The sequence below is a fragment of the Rhinatrema bivittatum genome, chromosome 10, assembly GCF_901001135.1.
Source record: "Rhinatrema bivittatum chromosome 10, aRhiBiv1.1, whole genome shotgun sequence".
In the NCBI taxonomy this organism is placed as follows: domain Eukaryota; kingdom Metazoa; phylum Chordata; class Amphibia; order Gymnophiona; family Rhinatrematidae; genus Rhinatrema; species Rhinatrema bivittatum.
This window is the reverse complement of record NC_042624.1, coordinates 100,990,075-101,015,901: the sequence shown is the minus strand read 5'-3', so window position 1 is coordinate 101,015,901 and position 25,827 is coordinate 100,990,075. Positions and strand designations below refer to the sequence as shown.

At 39.8% G+C, this 25,827-nt stretch overlaps 1 protein-coding gene across 1 annotated transcript in view; it reads right to left on the bottom strand.

The window, feature by feature from the left end:
- JAK1 (Janus kinase 1) overlaps positions 1-25,827 on the bottom strand; it is a 169,851-nt gene that overhangs the window by 62,866 nt on the left and 81,158 nt on the right. Inside the window, 5 exon segments of the mRNA XM_029618043.1 lie at positions 1,259-1,416; positions 6,039-6,224; positions 9,000-9,342; positions 11,837-12,000; positions 24,246-24,399. Coding sequence (XP_029473903.1) covers positions 1,259-1,416; positions 6,039-6,224; positions 9,000-9,342; positions 11,837-12,000; positions 24,246-24,399 — 1,005 coding nt within the window.

Here is a 25,827-nt window from a genome sequence, read left to right as displayed (position 1 = left end):
ACCGATGGTACAGACACATCTATGCCTTCAAGTGCACTGTGGATCCACACACATCGATGATGCAGAAGCATCAGATACAAGGATGCCATCGATGCACTGATTATGCAGACGCAGCAAGTACTAATAGTGCAGGTGCAGCAAGTTAACAGAGATGTACTGATGGTGCAGAAGCACTGTTACATTAAATGTGCAGAGGCATCGATGGTGTAGAAACTCCAAAGCACCAATGGTGCAGATGCACTGATAGTGCAGAAGCTCCGAAACATTGATGGTGCAGATGCACCAATGGTGCAAATGTACAAATGCACTGATGATGGTGCAGATGCATCAAGAGTGCAGAAACACTGATGCATAAGTAGTGCAGATGCATTGCCGAAGCACGATGCATCAACGATTCGGATGCAGCGATGATGCCAAAGCACTGATGCATTGATGGTGCAGATACAACAATGGTGCCAAAGAATTGGTGGTGGAGGTGCATCGACAGGTATAATGTGACTGAATCCAGCAGCATTTTCACTGCTTCATCAACACAGGGTGTTTGCTACTTCTTGACATCGAGTTTAAGGAGCTTCCGCTCAACTCTTATCAGTGAGTCAGACCTCCTCCTGCACTGTGGGAGAAGGTCTGACTGCGGCATCTAAGAGACTTATGTAGTTTCTCCGTTTTGTAGGCCCAGTCTGGTTCAAGGCATTGGCATAGTTTTGTGAAGGACATCTTTTCCACAAATATAGTTTTTGAAACCTCTCATCATGATTTCTTCTTACCGAACATTTTGAGGCGGACATTTTTTTTTTGTAGCACTGAAAAGTGCTATTGCAGGGCTGCAGAAGCAGTCAGCAACTGAAAAAATGAAAAAGGAAAATAAACTGAAGCAGAAAAACTTGAAGGAAACTAAAGAAAATGAAGAGACTGGAGTACATGTTCATGCTATGCTCGAATAAAAAATGACTGAGGAGGCTCATGAGTTAACGCCTGCTTGTGAACTCCTGCACATGCTTTGTACAACTCAAAGTTCTACTAGCTTGGAGAGATGAGTCCATTCGGTGCTGCTGGTTGACGTCACCTACATGTAAAAACAAATTCAGCCTGCTTATTGATTGAAAAAGTTTGTGCCCATAAAATGTGCACACAACAGCGGGTAAAACTGTGCTCTGCTGCACACACCTTATTACATTGGGCCCCATATTCAGGCTTCTCAAGATTTAATTTTGTTCACATTCTGACCAACATTTCCCATTAATACAATAATACTCACGATATTGGTCCATGACAGTTATTCTTTATATTGTGCACTATCAAAGGTGGTGCTACATCAGTGCAAAGGTAGTGATGGGCATCTGCTGTAAGTCTGAAGTAGCCATCTATCAATGACACAAATGATAAGGCTTGCTCATGGGAAGACAGTTTTAATTCCTAGAACAAAAAAATATGCTTTAGTAAAAATACTTTGAAATTCCAAAACTAAAAATGCTTGCTAAAATTCCAATACCTTGTCGAAACACTTGTAACCCTGCCACTAAAAAGTGACTAGTGCTCCTACAACAATTGATGCCTTATGACTTCAGTAACATTTATTTCTCATCCATTCAGTCATATGTTCCAGACAAGTTTTAACTATGTAAGTTACATAAGAAAATTTAAAGTTAAAATTAATAAATAACATAAGATAAAAGGAAAGCCACCATACAAGATTAAATTTAAAATGGATGAGAACCTAATCCACCCAAATAAAAACTAAGCTGCCTCTCCCACCTCCAATCCTAATCATTACACAGACAATGATAACCTACCAAAATTATAGTATCGCAAACCTTATAGCACAAATGTTTTTTTTAGTTTCTTCCTGAATGTCAAACCTGTGATAAGCTCCAACAGATGTTTACTCCACAAATGTGGAGAGTGGCCAATGTAACCCCAATATTTAAAAAAGGCTCCAGGAGCAATCCGGTTAACTATAGACCAGTGAGCCTGACTTCAGTGCCGGGAAAAATAGTGGAAACTATTCTCAAGATCAAAATTGTAGAGCATATAGAAAGACATGGTTTAATGGAACACAGTCAACATGGATTTACCCAAGGGAAGTCTTGCCTAACAAAGTCTTGCCTAACAAATCTGCTTCATTTTTTGAAGGGGTTAATAAACATGTGGATAAAGGTGAACCGGTAGATGTAGTATATTTGGATTTTCAGAAGGCGTTTGACAAAGTCCCTCATGACAGGCTTCTAAGAAAACTAAAAAGTCAAGGGATAGGAGGCGATGTCCTTTCGTGGATTACAAACTGGTTAAAAGACAGGAAACAGAGAGTAGGATTTGTGGGTCCTAAGACCCACAATCCCTAGACCAAGCCTGGCGAGCCAGGAGAATGCGGTCAATTTTCTCAGTGGAAAAGGGTAAACAGTGGAGTGCCTCAGGGATCTGCACTTGGACCAGTGCTTTTCAATATATATATATATATATATATATATATATATATATATAAATGATCTGGAAAGGAATACGACAAGTGAGGTTATCAAATTTGCGGATGATACAAAATTATTCAGAGTAGTTAAATCACAAGTGGATTGTGATACATTACAGGAGGACCTTGCAAGCCTGGAAGATTGGGCATCCAAATGGCAGATGAAATTTAATGTGGACAAGTGCAAGGTGTTGCATATAGGGAAAAATAACCCTTGCTGTAGTTACACGATGTTAGGTTCCATATTAGGAGCTACCACCCAGAAAAAAGATCTAGGCATCACAGTGGATAATACTTTAAAATCTTCGGCTCCATTGTGCTGCAGCAGTCAAAAAAGCAAACAGAATGTTAGAAATTATTAGGAAGGGAATGGTTAATAAAACGGAAAGTGTCATAATGCCTCTATATCGCTCCATGGTGAGACCGCACCATGAATACTGTGTACAATTCCGGTCACCGCATCTCAAAAAAGTTATAGTTGCGATGGAGAAGGTACAGAGAAGGGTGACCAAAATGATAAAGGGGATGGAACAGCTTCCCTATCAGGAAAGGCTGAAGAGGTTAGGGCTGTTCAGCTTTGAGAAGAGACAGCTGAAGGGGGATATGATAGAGGTCTTTAAGATCATGAGAGGTCTTGAACGAGTAGATGTGACTTGGTTATTTACACTTTCGAATAATAGAAGGACTAGGGGGCATTCCATGAAGTTAGCAAATAGCACATTTAAGACTAATCAGAGAAAATTCTTTTTCACTCAACGCACAATAAAGCTCTGGAATTTGTTGCCAGAGGAGGTGGTTAGTGCAGTTAGTGTGGCTGGGTTCAAAAAAAGTTTGGATAAGTTCTTGGATGAGAAGTCCATTAACGGCTATTAATCAAGTTTACTTAGGGAATAGCCACTGCTATTGATTGCATCAGTAGCATGGGATCTTCTTAGTGTTTGGGTAATTGCCAGGTTCTTGTGGCCTGGTTTTGGCCTCTGTTGGAAATAGGATGCTGGGTTTGATGGACCCCTGGTCTGACCCAGCATGGCAATTTCTTATGTTCTTATGTTAATGCTCTTTGACTTGTACTATTAAAGTGCAATTCCTTTGCAAAGGGTTCAATCAGTAAAGTTCCCTGTGAGGACATCAATGCTCTGATGAGTACTAATGACAGCAGTGTTGAAACCTTATAAGTAAATGTTGTGAGACCCCTAGAATTTAGTTCTTTTGGAGACCTGCAGGCTACAGCATACCTCAGAGAGAGAGAAAAAAAAAAAAGAGTGCTGCAGTGAGAAAAGAGTAGTAACTAACTTCTGTCCTTGGTCATGATTGCTTGCTGCCTGCCTAAATAACTAGCTCCTAGCTCTGTAGGGCCTACAAAGAAAAGACCTAGGAAGAATTTGAAGACCATTGCATAAGAATTCTCCACTTGTTTTAGGGAATCTCATTAACTTCGACCAAGGGACTAAGAGCTTAAACTTTGTGTGGTTTTGGCGATTCCAGATATAGAAAACAGCCTGGAGTAATCTCATAAAAGAAGAGACTGCAGTCCAACTGTTGGGCAAAATTCCACTTTTCTTGTGCGAATGGATCCAGGATTTTGCACAAATAATGGTTTAAAAAGTTTAAGGGAGGAATTTGCAACTGCTAAACTTTGTGAAATATAAAACTATCTACAATGTGAATGACTATGGAAGGAATTGTGTGACACTATTAATTTTCTTCATGTAAATAAACAGACGTCTTTGGAATCACTTTGGGAAGATCTGAATTCATAACCATTCTTTGCTTGGTTAGCAAAAAATCCAGAAGTCATCCAGAGAGGGTTTCATTAGCTCTGACCAGTGTAGACAATGCCTCGAGAGGTCCTCTGCAACAGCAGCTCAACTAGAAACTATTTAGAACCTAAGAAGGTTTAGAACCCATCCACACAACGAGGGATTACACACTCAGAGGAAAGTCATGGAATGGAATGTGTATTTTGGACACACTTAAATATAAGGAGTTAAGGTGTCCAGATCTTCCTAAATGAAAATTTGCCCCTCTAAGCACCTACATTTAGACACAAAAACAGGTGAGGTTAGGTTGGGTGAAGCACCTTTCTTACTCACAGCTGATTTCTAGTGCCAGGCATCTAACAGGCCCCTAAACATTAGCAAATAAATAGCAGGTTTAATTTAGGTGCCTATTTTCAGCCGAACTTAGGCACTAGCCAAAATCTTTAATAAATGGACTTTGAAAATAACTGCTAACTAATGTCAATGGTAGGTTTCTATCAATCAAGCCATTCTTGTACTAAGTGCGCCATGATAAATCATAGAGACCTTGTCTTTAGTATATAGAGCAAGGCTTCCCAAACCTGCCCTGGGGACCCCATATCCACAATGAATATGCATGAGATAAATTTACATACTATGGAGACTCAGTGTATGTAAATTTATCTCATGCATATTCATTGTGGATATCCTGAAACCCAAGCTGGTTGTGGGGTCCCCAGGACAGGTTTATGAAGCCCTGATATAGAGCCTCAAAGTGGAAATCTTTAAGACACAAGGCATATAAAACGTTTACATGGTTGGACTAAATGTTCTGTCAGGTGTGCATACATCAGTAATGCTATTTCCTAATAAAAGTTTATGAAACAAAACACAAGAATATGTTCACATCTCTGTCATGAGCTGGGCCTACCTGCAAAGCTATAAACAGGATATCTTATCTATACAACAGTTTGGTAACTTTGGAAACATTATCCTAAATTTTAATCTGCCAAACCCAAACAAGTTCATGGGTATTAGCCTTGTACTGAAGAGCACTGCAGAATCAGATCAAGTCCCTATCAAATCCAGTGTTCTCAGTTTTCAATATGAACTTGACTGGTTATTTCTGTACTATAGTATTTCCCCAACCAGTTTTCATTTCTTATACTATTGACTAATTCTATACTGAGCTAGTATTTTCCAATCACATGTTCTAATTTCTTCTATGTAGGAATATATCCACTTACCATTAGGGGTGTGCATTCGTTTCCTATGTATTTGTAATCCGCAATGTATAGGGGAAGCGAAACGTATCACGATTCCCCATGAATACAATGAATCTTCGCTGAATTATTCGGCCGTCTAAAGGAGCCAATTTAAACAAACCCCCCACCCTCCTGACCCCCCCAAGACTTACCAAAACTCCCCGGTGGTCCAGCGGGGGGTCCGTGAGCCATCTCCTGCACTCACACCCTCGGCTGCCGGTATTCAAAATGGCACCGATAGCCTTTGACCTACTATGTCACAGGCGCTACCGGTGCCATTGGTCAGCCCCTGTCACATGGCTGGCGCCATTTTGAATACCGGCAGCCGAGGGTGTGAGTGCAGGAGATGGCTCCCGGACACCCCGCTGGACCACTGGGGAGTTTTGGTAAGTCTTGGGGGGTCAGGAGGGTGGGGGGTTGTACTTAATTCAATTTTAGCCAGGAAACAAATAAGAATTAATGCATGTACGTATCGGGGGCCCCCTTTGCCGAATGCAACGTATCTGCCCCCCCCAACGAATATGAATCCCAAATGCAACGTATGGCGTCCCTCTGCACATCCCTACTTACCATCCCTTTGTTGTCCTGCTTATTAATGCTGACTGTGGCTTCCTTTATGACAATGTGTGTGATTTCAGGGAAATACGAAAAATTATTCCATCCCTCCAGGGCTTTACTATTTTCATCACTCTTCTTATTTTTATTTTCAGATTTTTTTCTTTTCAACTTATTCTTTTCTTTGTCATTTAGTACAACCTATGCATAAAGATAAGTAAGTATGAAGAACAACAAAAACATTTTCGGTCATTTTGGCTAGCTGCTGAGCTCAAACAGAACTAAAATGTAAAAATATACTTAAATTATAAAAGATGGAGAGCTTGGCTGTGCATGCTCCTGACAGCATTTAATATCTCTTCACTCACTAACACATAACTCGCTATTACCCTAAAATATAATTTGACCTGTATTACATACTACCCTAACTAATGATAATTCGCATGCCCCATGCTGCTTCCTGTTGCCACCATTTTCCAATGTTGGGTGAGTGGTAGAATACTAGGGAAGAAAGGCAAGGAAAGATCTTCTATTTTGTTTGGTCAGCGTCTTCAGTCATGCAAATTTTTAAGTGTTAAAATGCAGTCATAGGGATTAAAGGTTTGGGAAGTGTTGTATTAGAAGAAAAATGAGACACAACCTAAAAATACTAACCTAAAGGACCAGAAAATACTGAATATGAAGTCATCGATATAAATATTTCAAATAAAGAAAAGATATAGAAGACTAGGAAATTATTTTTTCCCCAAATAGTTCTGCTGTCAAGGGACTTGTAAACAAGTGCAAGTTCAATGCAAATTGCACTTACAGAAGGATAATTTTCAAAGTGCCCACATCAGAGTGCCTAAAGTGTGCAAGCACGTTTACCTGCAGACTTTATCGAAAATTCTCAAAATGGACTTATGCACAAATATCAGCTTTGAAATTTCACATGCTATCTCAAACTGTGCACAGCCTTACATGCAGAAAGTTATACCTTGCTTAAAGCAGGTGTAACTTCCTGCATGTAGATTAATGTGCATACTTTTGAAAATTTAAATATGTACATGAATGCTTTCCCAGCCCTAACTCCACCCCCTGAAAACCATACCGTGAGTGCAGATAAAAGTATGTGAAATTGTGTTTTGTATTTACTTTTATACAACAACCCCTTGATGATTTTCAAAGCATCATACACATAAAACAGGGTTGTAAGCACATAAGCAGCTTTGAAATTCAACTCTACATTTATAAAGGCTGCAGTCCAATATAACGCATATTAATAAAAATCTACTTGTACTGTTGTCCGCTTTTTAACTTGTGGAATCAAAGATAGGCAGGGCAACGAGACAGCTAGACATGGTATTGAAGGAAATCTTATTTGTATCAAATGTGCTATGTAAACTGCAGAAAACCAGTTCAACCCTATGATTACCATGTGATGCTAAAAATGTGGATATGTGCACGGATTATCTGCCATGTCCAACTACTACATTACCTAGAGTAACTCCCATACATCTTCTGTTTGTTTTGAGATAGAATAATCAATGTTATATTCATGTATGCAATATAAATCCTTTTCATGTCTTCTCTTTCATCACCATTTTTAAACTGTGCTATAATACAAACTAGAGTCCCTCTACATAACAATAAATCCACATGGATAAAAGCTAATCTCCTTACTTCATTAAGAAGGAACATATAGATCTCAGGAACTCATATACATAATCATCTTTATACAATTCTTAAGTTAGTCCTATAAAAGGTATCACAGCCTGTAAAGAACTGAAGTCTTTGTAGGTGGTGATACCTTTTAGAAGACCAAGAAAAAGATGTTATAGTATACCAGTTTTCTGCAGGACCATGATGGCTACTAAAGCTCAGCCTGTAAACAATACACTTGTGAATTATGAGGGCAATTTTCAAAATGATTTACACATGCAAAAAGCAGTTTTACCTGCACTAATGGAGGTCTGAAAACTGGTCTCCCTCAATGCAGCTTGAGAGGTGACATTCCTGGTGGGGGGTGGGGGTGCAGGGGAGCATGTTTAGGTAGGGGATAAAAATAACACACACAGGGCTTCATTTACTAAGTATTTTTCCCATAGATACAGAATAAGAGAACATCTTTAGTAAATCATGCCCATATTCTGCATTTTCAATTCTATGCACATTATGCTCAATGGCAAAGTACCTGCAGAGAAAGTAGGTGAAAACATTTGCAGGTATTGAATACCCATGGCAAGTTGCAAAGTGAAAGTGTGTGCATATTTCGCTTTAAAAATTGGTGCAAAGGCTGCAGGTAAAAAGGAGTCAAAAACTTGGTACCAAAACAGTTTAAAAACTGTTCCTTAAGCCAGTGGACCCCAACCCTGTCCTGGGGGCCCACCAGCCAGTCGGGTTTTCAGGATATCTACAATGAATATGCATGCAAGAAAATGTGCATGTTATGGAGGCAGTGCATGCACATTTTCTCTCATGCATATTCATTGTGGATATCCTGAAAACCCAACTGGCTGGTAGGCCCCCAGGACAGGGTTGGGGACCACTGCCTTAAGCGAATGAATTTTAGGGAAAAAAAAGTCTATGCATTTACCTACTGCACAGAACAGGTCTCTCCTAGTCAAGGAGAGTTATTTAATTGTTACCATCCTTTGCAATAAATGGGAAAAAAACTATTTATTATAGACACTGAAAAAGTCTTGCAGAGAGTTTTTTTTTAAATAGTTTTATTCAAATAGCATGTAAAAGGTGGATCTTGCTGATTAAGTCTATCATGGTTTTGGTAAATCTATGTCACTGTTATACATGCTTCTAAATGTTCAATTTACTTTTGTACTGTAAGGTTTTACTGTGTGCGGATAAATAAAAAGTTAAACAAAAAGGCTTGAAAAGGAAAGAGGATGCCTTGGAGAATTTTCAGAGTTAAAATATTCAAGTTGCATTTCCTAAAGTATCAAAACCAAATCACTCTAAAGCAGTTTACCAGGTACTGACATTTGTTTTCCGTCTCCACTGTATTCCAGAATTCCCCGTTACCATCACTTCATACTGTGGCACAGTCTCGTTGCCCTGCATGATGCATCCATTTCGCTCATTCTCTGAGGAAATCAGTAATGACGAGATTTCAAAAATTTCTGCTCCATAGTGCTTAGTCAATGTTTCCAGAGTTGACAGATATTTAACTTTCAGGTCATGCGAAGTCACACTGCTATCACAAATGGTCTTATTATTAAATTCCTTTAGAAAGTTCTTGAAAACATTATTGATCCGAATTCTAGTTAAAAAGTTTCTCTGTCTGATGGTCTTGTTCAGAGTTTCAGGAATATATCGCTTGTAGCTTGAAAAACAAAAGAAAAGAAAAGTAGATACTGTGTTCTGATCTCTTTCCTTTTAGTAAATAAATACAACAAATATTTTCCAATAAAAAAACAAAAAGGCAGAGACACAAATTATAAGTCTGAGCGAAAGAGTTTCTATTTAACTGCTCTGGACCAAAAGAGAGAAAGTTCAATTCTAGCAGAGCTTGGAAAAAGGAAACACACAATACCTATTTCATAATTCATTTATTTTTAGATGTTTGTAAAATTCTTAACAGGATTGCAACCAAAATACTTAACCACCATTTTACATCCCTTCTTAGATTTTGCAAGACATTTTTCTATTTGTTTTTGGAACTGTTATCTTCCTTTATGAAGGTAATTTTTAGCAGCCCATGTAGGGTTAAAGTCATGGAGGATACATTTTAAAAACCTGCGCTTATGGCCATGCAGAAATCTACACTGCAACATCTGCGCGCATTTAAAAAAAAATGTATGCAGATGAATATTCAAATTAGCTGGATAAGTTCTGACTTATTCAGCTAAATGGCAGTTTTGCTGCTACTTAACTGGATAAGTCTTAAAGAGCTACTTACTTATCAGGCTACGTAAGACAGCCAGATAAGTATAAGACTTATCTAGATAAGTAAGATAGCTGGATAAATCCAAGACTTATCCGGCTATTTTGCTTAGCTGGATAAAGAGTGCTTTCAAGACTTATCTGGCTAATTGGTGCTGAACTACTGTGCACATGTATTTTTACTTTCAAGTTTAAAAATATACGCATGGAGATTTTACAATCATATTTTAAATAGCACTTCCCCCCCCCCCCCCCGGTAAGTTGCTTTTTACATATGTAAGTCTGTAAATTTTGTAATATATGCCCGTGAAGGAAATTAACAGTTTTACCAATTAGTCCACCAGATGCCCAGTCCAGGTTATCAAGACCCTTCTGGCTCTTCAGCCTGATCTCTTCCCAGTTCTCCCAGATCCCACTACCCGCTCAATAGTTCCCAATAAAGACATTTAATATCACTTAAGCCAGATAAAATCACTTAAGCCAGATAATATCACTTAAGCCAGATAAGCCAGATAAAAATACCTACAGTATCTGAATGTAAACCGATGTGATATGTCAGATCGAATGTCAGTATATAAAATAAATTAATAGGCAGGTGTAAAAATATGACTAAGCTGCCAAATCTACACATGTCTCTTCTAAAATAGCAACTTACAATTGCAACTGCTGGCCCCGCCCTGGAACAACCCTAGACTGCCCCCTTTCTACACGTACATATTTACACGCAAATCCTATTTACTCGTGTATATTTGAGCTTTATAAAATTGCATGTGTGTGGGTAAATGCTAGTTACACTCAGATATGCTAATTTTTACATGCACCACGTTTTGAAAATTCATCTTTAAGGGTACAAAGTACCCTCAGACTCTAGCCATAATTTTCAGAGTGAGCTTATGTACATATGTCCACTTAGAAAATTCTTGGGTTGTGCCGGTGAGTGCATACACAATTGTGTGCTGGTGTATCTTTAGCGAGTACATTTATGAACACAGTTTTGAAGATTGAAAGTATGTGTATAAATGCTTTCTCCACTCCGACTCTGCCCCCCTGGAATGCCTACAATACAATACCACAAAGTTAAAATTAAACATCATATTGCATCCAACACAAAAACCGATCTGTTACCGTTTTTAGTTCCCATTTTGTGCTATGGAAAAACTTAATTTAAACTAGAATTTTAGGGCTTCATTTTCAAATTGGCTTAGAGCCATAAAACCCTATTTTATGAGCATAAGTGGCACTCTGAAAATCAATTAGGGGGTTCTGCATATAAAGGTACGCATGAAACTCCATTTCATGTGTACTCTTACCTGTATTAACAAAAGGCATTTGGGGGCTGGGGAGGGGCACCAAAGTGGGTGGGGATAGCATTTACATGCATATTTTCAATATGATGCACAGAAATATACACATAGAATGTTGCACCTGCTCAGAAGCAAGAGTAACTAACTTTTGGCACATATGTGTACACGTTTACCAGGACAATCTGCAAACTTAGGATTTATGTACACAAGTCCACTTTAAGAATTAGGACTGAAGTCTGCGGGGTACAAAAAGTACCCAGGCTGTTATAAAATAACCTTCTAAGATGTTAACTAGTATCAGGAGAAAACATGAGAAATTATAATAAGATATGTTTGCAATGACTGTATTTTCCTTAACTTGATTAAACTATTAATTAAACTGAATATTCAAGCAAATTTCAAGGAATCTCACTGGCTGAAAGAGGCACAAATTTGACAGCATAAGATGTTTATAATCATCTACATATTTTTAAATCATCAGGAAACCCAGATAAGCATTAAAAGCCAGGAAACGTCTTGTCATTGGATTTTCTTGCTTACATACAGGAATGAAATTACATCGGACTTGCCTAATTTGTAGTTTATCAAGCAACGAGTTGAAAATTTATGAATGTAAGCGACCATTCTAACCTAATGTCCTTGGGAAGTTCTGGAAGTTGCATATTCTTCTGGATTGCATAATGAGATATGGCAAGTACTGCCATGCCCAGGCATTCATTCTCAATTTCATGGGCCTCCTCATCAGTTTTAGGGTCTCGGATAGGTGCTAGGCATTTCACCAAATCATACTGACCCTAAAAAGAGAAAGTAAAGACACTCACTCTATTACAGTTTGCCAACAGTATAATTTAATCAATCATTAGCTTACCACACAAGAAAGAAGTAGCCTAGTGGTTAGAGCAGCCTGTTGAGAAATGTTTTTGATAATTCTGATATTTTGGACCCATTCCAATTCAGTTTCATGCCAGCTCATAGTACAGATCTCCTCTTAGTGTTTGTCAAACATAAATACAGTTCAGCGAGGTTTTGAAATGGGCACTAATTATATTCTTTATTGCTCGATATATCCTCAGCATTTGATACTGTGAAGCATCAGATTCTGCTAACTAGATTAAAAACCCTGGGCCTGACTGCTACTGTTTTGGACTAGTTCACCTCGTTCTTTACAAATTGTCAGTATCAAGTTCACACTGGCCTAGTAACATTGAGATGGCATTTGATTGACACGGGCATTCCACAAGATTCTGCCTTGCCTGCCTGTGATAGCGCAGGGTCTTTAGGGAGCCGTGCTGGAGGCCAGAAAACCAGCTGAACTCTGGCTTTCAACAGAAAAGCACTTTTATTCTTACCTCAGCTGAGTTACATCAAAAGTCAAGCATTCAAACATACAGGGTTCTGGCATAGTTCCTGGAGCTTCTTTCTCCCCTCTGGGCCCATCTGCTCCTTCCTGAGTCTGGTCTTTTATTCCTCTTCCCTGGAAAATACTCTGTGGCCTGAATTCCCACTTTTGGTACTTAAATTGGATTAGGTCACATTGCTGGTTCCAGTCCTTTAAGTTGCTCTAGGATTCTAGTCTATATATATACCTTCATACTGCTCTTTTTTTTTTGTTAACATCTACCTGCATCCAGTCTGTAGCATCCTAGCTAATCTAGGTAGTGTCTACAGACTGTACATAGATGATTTGCAATTTTTTGTCTCTGTCGCTACCACTCTTGATGATGTTTTTGACATAGTTACTAAGGGTCTGACCTCTATATACCAACAGCTATCAGACAACAGGCTAAGGGGGTCATTTACTATGCCACAATATTCTGTTGCAGGAGGCATAAAATATCATGGGGGGGGGGAGGGTCCTTGTGAAATGTGTCCCCTCTCTGTGAAAATATCACAGTGGTCTTCCTGTGATATTTCTTCTTGCCCCAAACACTAGGGGGTGCTCTGGACCACCACTGGACCACTAGTGTGTCTTCTTTTAGATAAGGGGGTGTGAGGGGCAGAGAGTGGCCACTAGACTACCAGGGAATCTGTGTTGGGAAAGGGTTGGCATGGGAGGGTCTACTAAACTACCAGGGAATCTATTGTGTTTAGAGGGAGCCAGGGGTTGGGGGGGCTGCTTCTGAGAGTGAGGATATGGATCCAGGGAGGATTTGGAGCAGGGGGGATTGACTTTGGTTTAAAGTGGAGGGGGTTTGGGAAGGAGGGCAGAGTATTACCACACGTAATACTTCGTTCTATTTTTTAAACTTTTTTTTTTCAGCCACCTCTATAGGCAGCAGTGGAGGGGGTGGGCAGAGTATATTCAGACCACCGAAGAGGTTTCAGGAAGACTGGTGACGGTAGTGGTGGTGGGGATTTATGGGCCATGTGACCCTTTAATTGGATGCACATAGGCATCAGGATGTGTATTAGTGTTCCCTTGCCTCAGCCATAGCTACAAATGAGTTGTAGCTATCTTTTCGGAAGATTACACAGCTTGCAATATTTCCGACAAGCTGCATTATTGAATTTGTATCAGATTACCTATGGATAACCTGCTTTGCATGCATTTGAAAATTGTATGCATTACAAATACATGCAAATCAGCTTATAAATAAGGGGCATTTTTTTGCCCGAATATTGTGTGATAACACACGATAAACAGAATTTTCTATGCAATAAACACTATTTTTCCACACATTATACCCATACCCTTATAAGAAAATGCCATACTGGGTCAGACCCTAAGATCGAATATTGCAAAAGCATATAATGATCTTCAATTGTTCTCCTCACGCCTTATTTCCCATGTCATTTCAATTTGAGGGTCAAGTAATAAAAAAATGTGTTTCTTACCTACTAATTTTCTTTCCTTGAGTCCTACCAGACCAGTCCAGTTTAGCCCTCTTGTCAATAGATGGAGACAAAGAAGAATCTGATTCGCTAACTTCACCCCTTATATGGCACTGTGAAGCCTGTATAACTGTTTCAAAGCAAATCACCTCAAACCTCCCCTCCATGAGCAGGGGAGATACAACACAGACCCTTTAACAACCTAGGTACTTGAACTATCACGTCAAACATCTTTTAAGAAACAAGCTGGCACTGTTATTTCATGGTTCACTGCTTATCTGACCAATCACTCTCAACAATTAAATTTGGTTCTGACACGTAAACTTGGGCTCCACTTACTTCTGGTATACCCCAAGGTTCTGCATTATCAGCAAACCTCTTCAATATCTGTTTGACTCCTTTATGTCAGCTATTGGCAGACCTTGGGGAACACTACAAATTATATGTAGATGACATACAGTTCTTTCCTCTCAAAACATCTTGGACCTTAACTGAACAATTCATGTTGCTATGTATTTCCATTATCCATGCCTGGCTTAATCATAATAAACTTGCCTTAAATGTCTCCAAACTGAAATCATGATTCTTTCTCGATTCCTTTTCTCTCACACTTCTGAGAAAATTGTTTTCAGAAATCAAAATATCTCCATATCTAAAACAATCAGTAATCTTGGCATTCTCACCCGTGGCATAGCCAAGGGTGGGCCTGGGTGGGCAGCTGCCCACCCAATTTGGACCCAGGCCCACCCAACTGGAATCGGAAGTGGAACATCGGACCCACAAGGCCGTCGCAGGATCCCCACGGCGCACCATTCCATGCATTTGCACAGCACACATGGGGAAGCGATCTTGCGGCCGTATGGTCCACTGATCTTCCTATTTTTTTGTGGGGGGAGGGAGCAGAAGCGCCGCACAGAGCTTCTGCTTCCTCCCTCTCCCCTCCCCCAAGCAGGAAGATCAGTGGGCCGTACGGCCCAAAGATAGCAGGAGGCCAGTGGCAACAGGAGAGGCCAACTGATCTTCCTGCTTGGGAGGGGGAGGAAGTGGAAGCTTGAATGTGTATGTGTGGGTGAGAATGGGAGTCTGGGTTTGTGTGTGTGGGTGAGAATGGGTGCTTGAATGTGTGTGTGTGGGTGAGAATGGGAGCTTGAATATGTGTATGTGTGGGTGAGAATAGGAGCATCAGTTTGTGGGTGAGAATGGGAGTCTGGGTTTGAGTGTGTGAGTGAGAATGGGTACCTGGATGTGTGTCTGTGTGTGCATAAGAATGTAAGCCTGGGGAGGGGTAAGAAAGTGAGAGCTTGTATGTGTGTCTGCAGAGAATGTGAGCTTGTGTGTGTGGGGGGGAGAGCATATGAGAGTGAGAGATTGAGTGTGTGAGGGAGTCTGTGAGAGAAACCGTGTATGTGTGTGAGTGGAAGGGAAAAAGACAGCAGTAGAAGAAAGACACTGAAAAGGAATTAGGAAATGAGCGACAAGGGAAAAAATAGGAAAGAGAGACCAGGACCAACTGATTAGAAAAATACAAAGATCAGACAACAAAGATTAAAAAAAAAATTATTTTGAGATGTTAGATATGCCATCTTTGGGAATGTGCATTTCTTATATTTTTGTATTTTGCTCTTTCTTCAGTATTTCACCATTCAGAGACTTTAGTTTCTCAGGCTTTCTATTTTGGTTTTATCTGCATGTTTCTGTTTCTAGTTTGTGGTCTCTTATTTCTATATTAGGTAAGGGTCAGTCTCCGCTTTGCCTGTGAGACTGGAATGCAGTATTTCTGCTAGCGTGTAGTTTCTCTGTAGTAGTCCAGCTTGTTCTGTTATTCCTGTAGGTGTTGTATTAATGTTCTAGGGCCTGGTGTAGTATTTGCATTGCTGCTTTTTCATAAGGTTGCTGTTTGAATCCTGAGAGTCAGTGCTGTGATTGTATGGCAAGGTTCTAGATGCCTCTTTCTTTGCAAGAGTTTGTGTTACTTCACAAAATAGCAGTGGAGGGTTATTTTTTGCTGAGGTGAAACCAGAATTTGAATTTTTTTTTTCATGTTAGTTCTATTGTGAATTGCCCTAGCTCTGCGCTGCACCTGTTCTGATGATTAATTATATTTTATTGTATTTATGAAGATTTCTGGTTTTCTGCAAAGATGTTTCATGAAAGAATACATTAATTTTTGTTTTATTACATGAGTGGATCTGATTGTTTACTATACTTGTGCATTATAAAAATATATAAAAATTTATAAATAAATAAATAAATTTATAAACTGCAATAAATGTAAAATAAATTCTGATTAATAAGGAATTTTTAATGCTGGTAAGTGCTTGAAATAATTGAGGAAAAATGTTTTAAAGTTTCACGCATGATGCATAATGGCTGTTGCAAATTGCTTAGAAAGCCATTCTGGGGTGCAGTATATGGCATTATTTATCAATAAGAAAACAACTAGTAGGTCTCAGACCTGCATGCCTACAGCCCACCCATGTTAACCTTGTGCCCACCCAAAAATTCAATTCTGGCTACGCCACTGATTCTCACTGATTCTTCACGCTCTATGGGTGATCACATTAATCCAGTCGTCTTTTTTCAAACTACGCCTCCTAAGGCACTTGAAACCACTATTGGATCTCCCTAACTTTTGAACAGTCCTCCAATCTCTTCTGTTCTCTAGCCTCAACTACTGCAACTCTCTTTTCACTGGCTACTTAACCCGCCCATTACATATTGTACAAAACTCCACAGTCTGCTTGTTGACAGGACTTCTGTACATTAACATATTACTCCCATTTTACAAACACTTCATTGGTTGCCAATTACATACCGGATTCAATATAAACTTGCCATCACCATCAATACCCTTCTGAACAACATTCTGTCATCTTGGATTGCAGCTACATTAAAAATGTACACTCCTACTAGAACTCTGTGATCCTCTAATCATGAATTACTGGACGTTCCCTCCCCAAAAATGGTCCACCTGGAGGTGAAGAGAGTCCGTGCTTTCTCTACTGCTGGTCCCCTATTATGGAACTCCCTTCCCATGGAGATGTGAACAATCTCAGAGCCAAATTTCTTCAGAAAATCTCTCAAAACATATCTATTTCAAAAGACACATTCCTCATGGGTCCCCTAGTGTTTCTGCTGCAGCCATATTCCTGAGTCCTCCCGCACTTCCTTCAAAGCCAATGATGATTTGATTTAATTCTGTTTTATTTCTGTTTGTTTTGTTCAATTTTATTATGTATGTTGCTCTGTTCCCTGCCCTGAACATAGGACGGGCGGGTAACAAATATTTTAAAATAAATAAACTATACAGCAGAATGCCAGCTAATAGTGGGTGGGACTCTGAACTGGTCTGGTAGGGCTCAAGGATTTAGCAGGTAAGAAAACTAATGTCTACTTCCTTATGACACCAGACCCGTCCAGAATGCATGGGATGTACCCAAGACACTTTTTTTTTTGTAATTTAAGTATTTTTATTGTGAGTTGCACATACATGTACCATCAAATTGTATCAGCTTTATACATCAATGTCAGAAGTGAGCAATATACAATCGACTTTAATACATCAAAATACATCATACGTTGCATTTCCAGTTCCTTCTTGATGGACCCTTGGTCTGTCCCAGTATGGCATGTTCTTATGTTATGTCCTACTTCCGCCGCCACGGGGATGGGATCCCACGATGGCCTTCCTGCTCTGGCCGTCCTCTTCAATATCACAGGGATAGGATCCTGCAATGGCATTGCAGCTTTGATCCTTTTCTTTGCCGTCACGGGGATGGGATCATAAGAATATAAGACATGCCATACTGGGTTAGACCAGCATCCTGTTTCCAACAGTGGCCAATCCAGGCCATAAGAACTGGCAAGTACCCAAAAACTAAGTCTATTCCATGTTACTGTTGCTAGTAATAGCAGTGACTATTTTCTAAGTCAACTTAATTAATAGCACGTAATGGACTACTCATCCAATCCTTTTATAAACACAGCTACACTAACTGCACTAACCACATCCTCTGGCAACAAATTCCAGAGTTTAATTGTGCGATGAGTGAAAAAACTTTCTCTGATTAATTTTAAATGTGCCACATACTAACTTCATGGAGTGCCCCCTAGTCTTTCTATTATCCAAAAGAGTAAATAACAGATTCACATTCACCTGTTCTAGACCTCTCATGATTTTAAACACCTCTATCATATCCCCCCTCAGCCATCTCTTCTCCAAGCTGTAAAGTCCTAATCTCTTTAGTCTTTCCTCATAGGGGAGCTGTTCCATTCACTTTATAATTTTGGTCGCCCTTCTCTGTACCTTCTCCATCGCAAATATATCTTTTTTGAGTTGCGGCGACTAGAATTGTACACAGTATTCAAGGTGCGGTCTCACCATGGAGCGATACAGAGGCATTATGACATTTTCTGTTTTATTCACCATTCCTTTTCTAATAATTCCCAACATTCTGTTTACTTTTTTGACTGCCGCAGCACACTGAACCAATTTCAATGTGTTATCCACTATGACGCCTAGATCTCTTTCTTGGGTGGTAGCTTCTAATATGGAACCTAACATTGTGTAACTATAGCATGTGTTATTTTTCCCTATATGCATCACCTTACACTTATCCACATTAAATTTTATCTGCCATTTGGATACCCAATTTTCCAGTCTCACAAGGTCTTCCTGCAATTTATCACAATCTGCTTGTGATTTAACTACTCTGAACAATTTTATATCATCTGCAAATTTGATTACCTCACTCGTATTTCTTTCCAGATCATTTATAAATATATTGAAAAGTACAGTCCCAATAGAGATCCTTGAGGCACTCCACTGCCCACTCCCTTCCATTGAGAAAATAGTCCATTTAATCCTACTCTCTGTTTCCTGTCTTTTAGCCAGTTTGTAATCCACAAAAGGACATCGCCACCTATCCCATGACTTTTTACTTTTCCTAGAAGCCTCTCATGAGGAACTTTGTCAAACATCTTCTGAAAATCCAAATACACTACATCTACCAGTTCATCTTTATCTACATGTTTATTAACTCCTTCAAAAAAGTGAAGCAGATTTGTGAGGCAAGACTTGCCCTGGGTAAAGCCATGCTGACTTTGTTCCATTAAACCATGTCTTTCTATATGTTCTGTGATTTTGATATTTAGAACACTTTCTACTATTTTTCCTGGCACTGAAGTCAGGCTAACTGTAGTTTTCCGAATTGCCCCTGGTTACATTAGCCACCCACCAGTCTTCAGGTACAATGGATGATTTTAATGATAGGTTACAAATTTTTACTAATAGGTCTGAAATTTCATTTTTTAGTTTCTTCAGAACCCTGGGGAGTATACCATCTGGTCCAGGTGATTTACTACTCTTCAGTTTGTCAATCAGGCCTACCACATCTTCTAGGTTCACCGTGATTTGGTTCAGTCCATCTGAATAATTACCCATTTAAACCTTCTCCGGTACGGGTATCTCCCCAACATCCTCTTCAGTAAACACCGAAGCAAAGAAATCATTTAATCTTTCCGCGATGGTCTCATCTTCTCTACGTGCCCCTTTAACCCCTCTATCATCTAACAGTCCAACTGACTCCCTCACAGGCTTTCTGCTTCGGATATATTTTAAAAATGTTTTACTGTGAGTTTTTGCCTCTACGAGGTGTGGGGGTGAAAATGGGAGCCTGGGTGTGCGCCTGGGTGTGTATAAGAATGGGAATCTGGCTATGCATCTGTGTGTGTGAGAATGGGAGAGGGGGAGTTGAGAGAGTGAGAGTTTGTTGCTGTGATAGAGCATATGAGAGTGATAATTTGTGTGTATGGTAGAGCATGTTATAGTGAAAGCTTGTGTGTGTGTGTATGGTAGAGCATATTATAGTGAGAGCTTGTGTGTGTGTATATGGTAGAGCATATTAGAGTAAGAGCTTGAATGTGTGTGTGTGTAGAGAATGAGAGTGAGTGCTTGTGTCTGCGGTACAGCATGTTAGAGTGAGAGCTTGTGCGTGTGTGTAGAGAATGTGAGACTTGAAAGCTTGGGGAGACAGTATATGAGAGTGAGAGTTGGGTGTGAGGGAGTCTGTGAGAGAAAGCATGAGCATATGTGTGTGAGTGTGTGAGAGAGGAGGAGGAAGGGAAGAACTAGTAGGAGAAGAAACAGAATGAGAAGAAAGACCCTAAAAAGGAATTAGGAACTAACCAACAAGGGAAAAAACTAGGACCACCTTATTAGAAAAATACAAAGATCAGACAACAAAAGTAAAAAAAAAAAAATTATTTTAAGATTTTAGGAATTGGAATATGCCATCTTTGGGAATGTGCATTTCTTATATTTTTGAATTGTGCTCTTTATTCAGTATTCCACGGTTCAGAGACTAGGTTAACAAGCTTTCTATTTCAGTTTCATCTACATGTTTCTAATTTGTAGTCTTTTATTTCTATATTAGGTAAGGGTCTGTCTCCACTTTGCCTGTGAGACTGGAATGCAGTATTTCTGCTAGCGTGTAGTTTCTCTGTAGTAGTCCAGCTTGCTCTGTTACTCCAGTAGGTGACGTATTAATGTTCTAGGACTTAGTTTCATTCCTGCTTTTTCATAAGGTTACTGTTGAGTCCTGAGAGTCAGTGCTGTGGACTCTATGGTATAGCAAGATTTTAGATGTCTCTTTTTTTGCAGGAGTTTATATTACTTCACAAAGGGGCAGATTTTAAAAAAGTACACCCGCGTGTACTTTTGTTCGCACGACCGGCGCAAACAAGAGTATGCCGGATTTTAATAGATACGCGTATAGCCGCGCATAGCATTTAAAATCTGGGGTCGGCGCGCGCGCAAGGCTGCGCAAAATCGGCAGCCTGCGTGCGCCGAGCAGACTGCCTCCATTCCCTCCAAGGCCACTCCAAAATCGGAGCAGCCTCAGAGGGAACTTTCCTTCCACCACCCTCCCGCACCTTCCCCTACCTAACCCACCCACCTTTATTATAAAAATTACGCCTGCCTCAGGCAGGCGTAACTCGCGCACGCTTGCTGGCTGCTGGTACGCGATTCCCCGGCCCGGGAGCAGTTTTGGAGGCCTCGGCCACGCCCCTGAAACGCCCCCAGGCCGGAACCACACCCACGGCCCCGCCCCGGAATGCCCCCGATGATGCGCCGCCGCAACACGCCCTCCCCCCACGTCCCCCTCAAGAAAGCCTCGGGACTTACGTGCGCCGCCAAGCCTATGCAACATAGGCTCGGGGCGCGCAGGGGGAGCTTGGGGCAGGTTTTCGGGGGGTACGCGCGTACCCCTTTGAAAATCTGTCCCAAAATGTTTAGCAGTGGAAGGATATTTTTTGCTGAGGTGACACCAGAATTTGAATTTTTTTTTCATGTTGGTTGTAATGTGAATTTTCTTAGCTCTGCTCTGCACCTCTTCTGATGATTAATACTATTTTGATGATTTCAGTCTTTCTGCAAAGAGGATTCCTGAAAGAATACATTGATTTTTGTTTTATTACATGATTGATTAGATCTGTTTGTTTTCCTTTGCTTTTTACATTATATGATATACTTATGCATTTATTTATTTATTTATTTAGAATTTTTCTATACCGGCGTTCATGTAGCAAATACATATCACATCGGTTTACATTGAAACAGTAGTTGCATAACAGCATTACATGGAACAGGGGTTAAACGTAACTGGGGACCATGAAAATAAATACCTAGGGTAAATAACAAACTGCTAATATGACATTCAAGTAAAGTAAATTTATAAACTGCAATACATATAAAATAAATTAATATAGGTTAATAAGGAATTTTTAATGTTGGTAAGTGCTTGAAATAGTTGAGGTAAACTGTTTTAAAGTTTCATGCATGATGCATAATGGCTGTTGCAACGCACAATTAAGCTCTGGAATTTGTTGCCAGAGGATGTGGTTAATGCAGTTAGTGTAGCTGGGTTCAAAAAAGGTTTGGATAAGTTCTTGGAGGAGAAGTCCATTAACTGTTGTTAATCAAGTTTACTTAGGGAATGGCCACTGCTATTAATTGCATCAGTAGCATGGGATCTTCTTGGTGTTTGGGTAATTGCCAGGTTCTTGTGGCCTGGTTTGGCCTCTGTTGGAAACAGGATGCTGGGCTTGATGGACCCTTGGTCTGACCCAGCATGGCAATTTCTTATGTCCTTATGTTCTTACTTAGAAAGCCATTGTAGGGTGCAGTATATGGCATTATAATCAATAAGAATACAACTAGTAAGTCTCAGACCTGCATGCCTACAGCCCACCCATGCACTTTTACATGCAGCCCAGCCTGGTCAATACTGCTATTACTAATCTTACTTGGTAGGCAGGCCAATTCCACGTCCTTGACTCAATGACCTCATTTAACTCCCTCCATCCAGCATGGCACCAGACAGTGCTGCTTTTCATTAAGGGTATATTTTACAATCCTCTAAACAGCACATTGCCTTGTATGTCTCATCTCCCCATCTTGGACTTTCTCCAGCAGCACACTAGCTCTCAGTTAGTGGTTTAATAACCACCAAAGCACACTATTTGTCAGCTGTTTCTCCTCTGCTCTCCCAGTAAGCAGCCCATTGTGAACAGGGAGGTCAATTTTCAAAACGGTTTGTTCGGCTAAGTTCTGAACTTAGCCAGACAAACCCCATGTTTTAAATATCCTGCCTCCACTGACTGGCTACATTTTAGTCACTACCCAGCTAAAATTCAGCCGGACAAAAAGAGGCAAGACAATGGCAGTATGGCTTAAATTTATGCAGCTAGCACTGATATTCATGACTAGCTGGGTAAAGTTATCTGACTAACTCTGGTCAGAAAATCTCCAGGTCTAAAGTTAGCTGGATGACATTTAAAAAAAAATAATGGCTGATCCTCCCCTCAGCCCCAAATCTCTTAAAAAAAAAAAGGTATCTGGTTAAATGAGGATGATACCACCTCCTTCTCTTCTTTCAAAATATTATTTGTGTAAATCCCCAACCAGAAACCCGAGAAGGCTCCCTAATGCAATGCAGAGTGGAAGGAGTAGAGTCTTTTTCCATCCTCCGATCACTTAATACATAAATGTCAATAACTCAGACAGCTCCCAGGACTTATGTATTAATTTATTCACTGCACACCCTCACAGATTAGTCTTTCATTGAGAGATGAAGGGCCATTCCCTGTTCAGAACTTACAGCGAAGGGCCAGTCTGTGAAGTAGTGCAGTCAGGGCTGGTGCTAGCGTTTTTTGCTGCCCTGTGCAAACAATTACTGTGCTGCCCCCCCCCCCCCCCCCGTTCATTCATTCATTCTCTGTCCTGGGCCCACAAAAAAAAAGCCCAGCTCCACTGACACCATCACTCCCCCACCCCCTACCCCCAAACCCATGGTTTTATGGTTTATTTGGTTTTTCTATATCGTCGCATCAGTGGGAACCTTCACAACGGTTTACAATCATTTAACAAGGAAAGTACAATAATATATAGTAAAAGAATGATGACAGTTATAATATATAAGGAAATAAAAACATTAGTAATAGTAGTTAAAATAATCTAAAATATTGTAGACTAAAGTTATATAAATATCAAAGGACAATAACAATCGTGGGAGCACTGCTAAATAGCATAGCTATGAAATAAACAAATGCAAAAGGTTGCTAACTGCTTATCTAGTACAGTCGGCTTATACAAAACCCATGGCTGTTGCAAGGGTATTAGCTATCCTAGGTGAAGCTTGTAGCTTTGTACAACATCCACGCCCCATTCCACACACACAGTTAAGAGTTATGCATTTATATCTTACATGAAAAATATCTGAGGTAAAACTATTACATTATATTTACATGCACTGCTGTGTTGCCAATCAGAACTCCCTGCAAAGAAGACACTTGGAAGCCATATGATATTAGGCCTATTGTGATGTGTGTTGGGTGTGGGCTTGACCCTGTGAAAGCCCATACACTAATACACTTCCAATTAGGAAAATGCCTCACCTCAGTTACACATGCATTCTTATCATCTATACTTATGGTATTTATTCTATTAGTATTAGGTGCAAACACACCTTAATATATACTGACTTACATACCGTTATACAGTCTCGTATGTCTATTTTTCATTAACTGTTTCTGAACATCATATCTGCAGAGAGTTTATAATCTTAGCAATCACTCTTCATTTACTCTTGATTATTTGTAGAATGAACTATTATTAAAAGAAAAGGCTTTTGTTTCCTATTCTTACCTGTGCAAATAAGTATTCCAATGAATTAGCATCTAGAAGTGGGGTCCCATCTTGTACTCGCTTTTTATCATAGTCATTTCTCTGCCTTTTGGGAGAATGCCTCCAAACAGATGGTTCATTTTCATTAGTCCCATGCCAGTTTGTAAAATAAAACCTGAAATAAAAGATAAAAGAAAAAAAGGCTTTAACAAACGCAAATAAAGCAACTGATCTTCTTTCAGTAGGGTTTTGCCTGGTTGAAATTAACCGTTACTTTATACATATCATATAAGATGCTAATGCACATTTTGGAGGAATACTAGAAAGCATACAGCGGTTAACCCTTTTTGCATGTTATGATCCCACAGAGACAGTGAAATATTTTGCAACAGCTTAGTATACTGCCAGAGTTTTAAATAAACAATACTTATTCTAGGCAGGAGTCCCTCAAGCTGGTTGACATTTATTTTAAGAATACATTGTTAAATGATTCTCTTCTGGCAGAAGAAAATGACTTATGTTTGTTGCAGTCCTGGTATTAGGTCAAGGGTGGGCAGGCATAGCCAGGGTAGCTTCCTAAGGCCCCCATGGGCCAGCCCAGAGGTGAAAAGAATAGAGCCCAGTCTTTCACAAGCCTGCTACCAATGGAAGTCTTCAGAGGGCGGCGATAGAAGTGAAAACCATGGCAGGACCTAGAATCACTATGACTGTCCACTGTGTGGCACCACCTAAAAATCTCTGCTGAGCTCAAAAGCACCCAGCCAAATTGAGCGAGGTGACCAGGAGGGTTAGACAGGACCCAGGAATGTGCCCATATGGGTGGTGAGGGAGGAGGAGGGAGTAGATTTATGAAGATGCCATGGGAAAGCATGGGGGAAGAATAGGGAGCAGAGAAGGAACCACTGGGGGGATAAGAAGCAAAGCATATGGGAAAGGGATGTGGATTGGGAGGGAGAGGAACTGCGAAGGGACCATGGGGGAAGAGCTTGGGGATAAGGAGGGAAAGATCTGGTTGTTTTTTATTATTTTATTGTATTTTTAATTTATCTTACTTTGAGGTTGATATTAAAACTTTTCTGCACGTAGCTTTCCCAATTATATGAACAAAAACTGAATATTTCCCCCTGCTGAAAACAATCATTGTGTGCACAAAATTTATCTGCATAAAAAGTGGTGTCAATGGAGATGTTTAGGGGCAGGGTTCAACTTTACTAGTTAGCACTATTCAGGTAAAATTACATGCACAAATCTGGTCAGAAAAACAATTCTAATTTTTTTTTTACTTTATATTTATTAAATTTTTAACTATACACAAAGCTAAATGCTTGCATACAGAAAAGAACAGATGAGTATGTATTATCATAACAATTCACAAGAAGCAAAATATAAACATATCTCCAAAAAAGAAAACATCTGAAAGAGGAGGCTGCAAACTATAGGAGTTTATAAGAAAAAGACAAAAAGGAAAACTGTCTTAATGTGAAAAAGCAGAACCTTCTGTAAGGGGATCAATAGAATAATCCTACTGAGAGCCAGAGGACATTGTTGGTGCACTTCTGGGATCTAGAAAGGACTTTAGTTGTTCGGGAAGAAAGAAAACAAT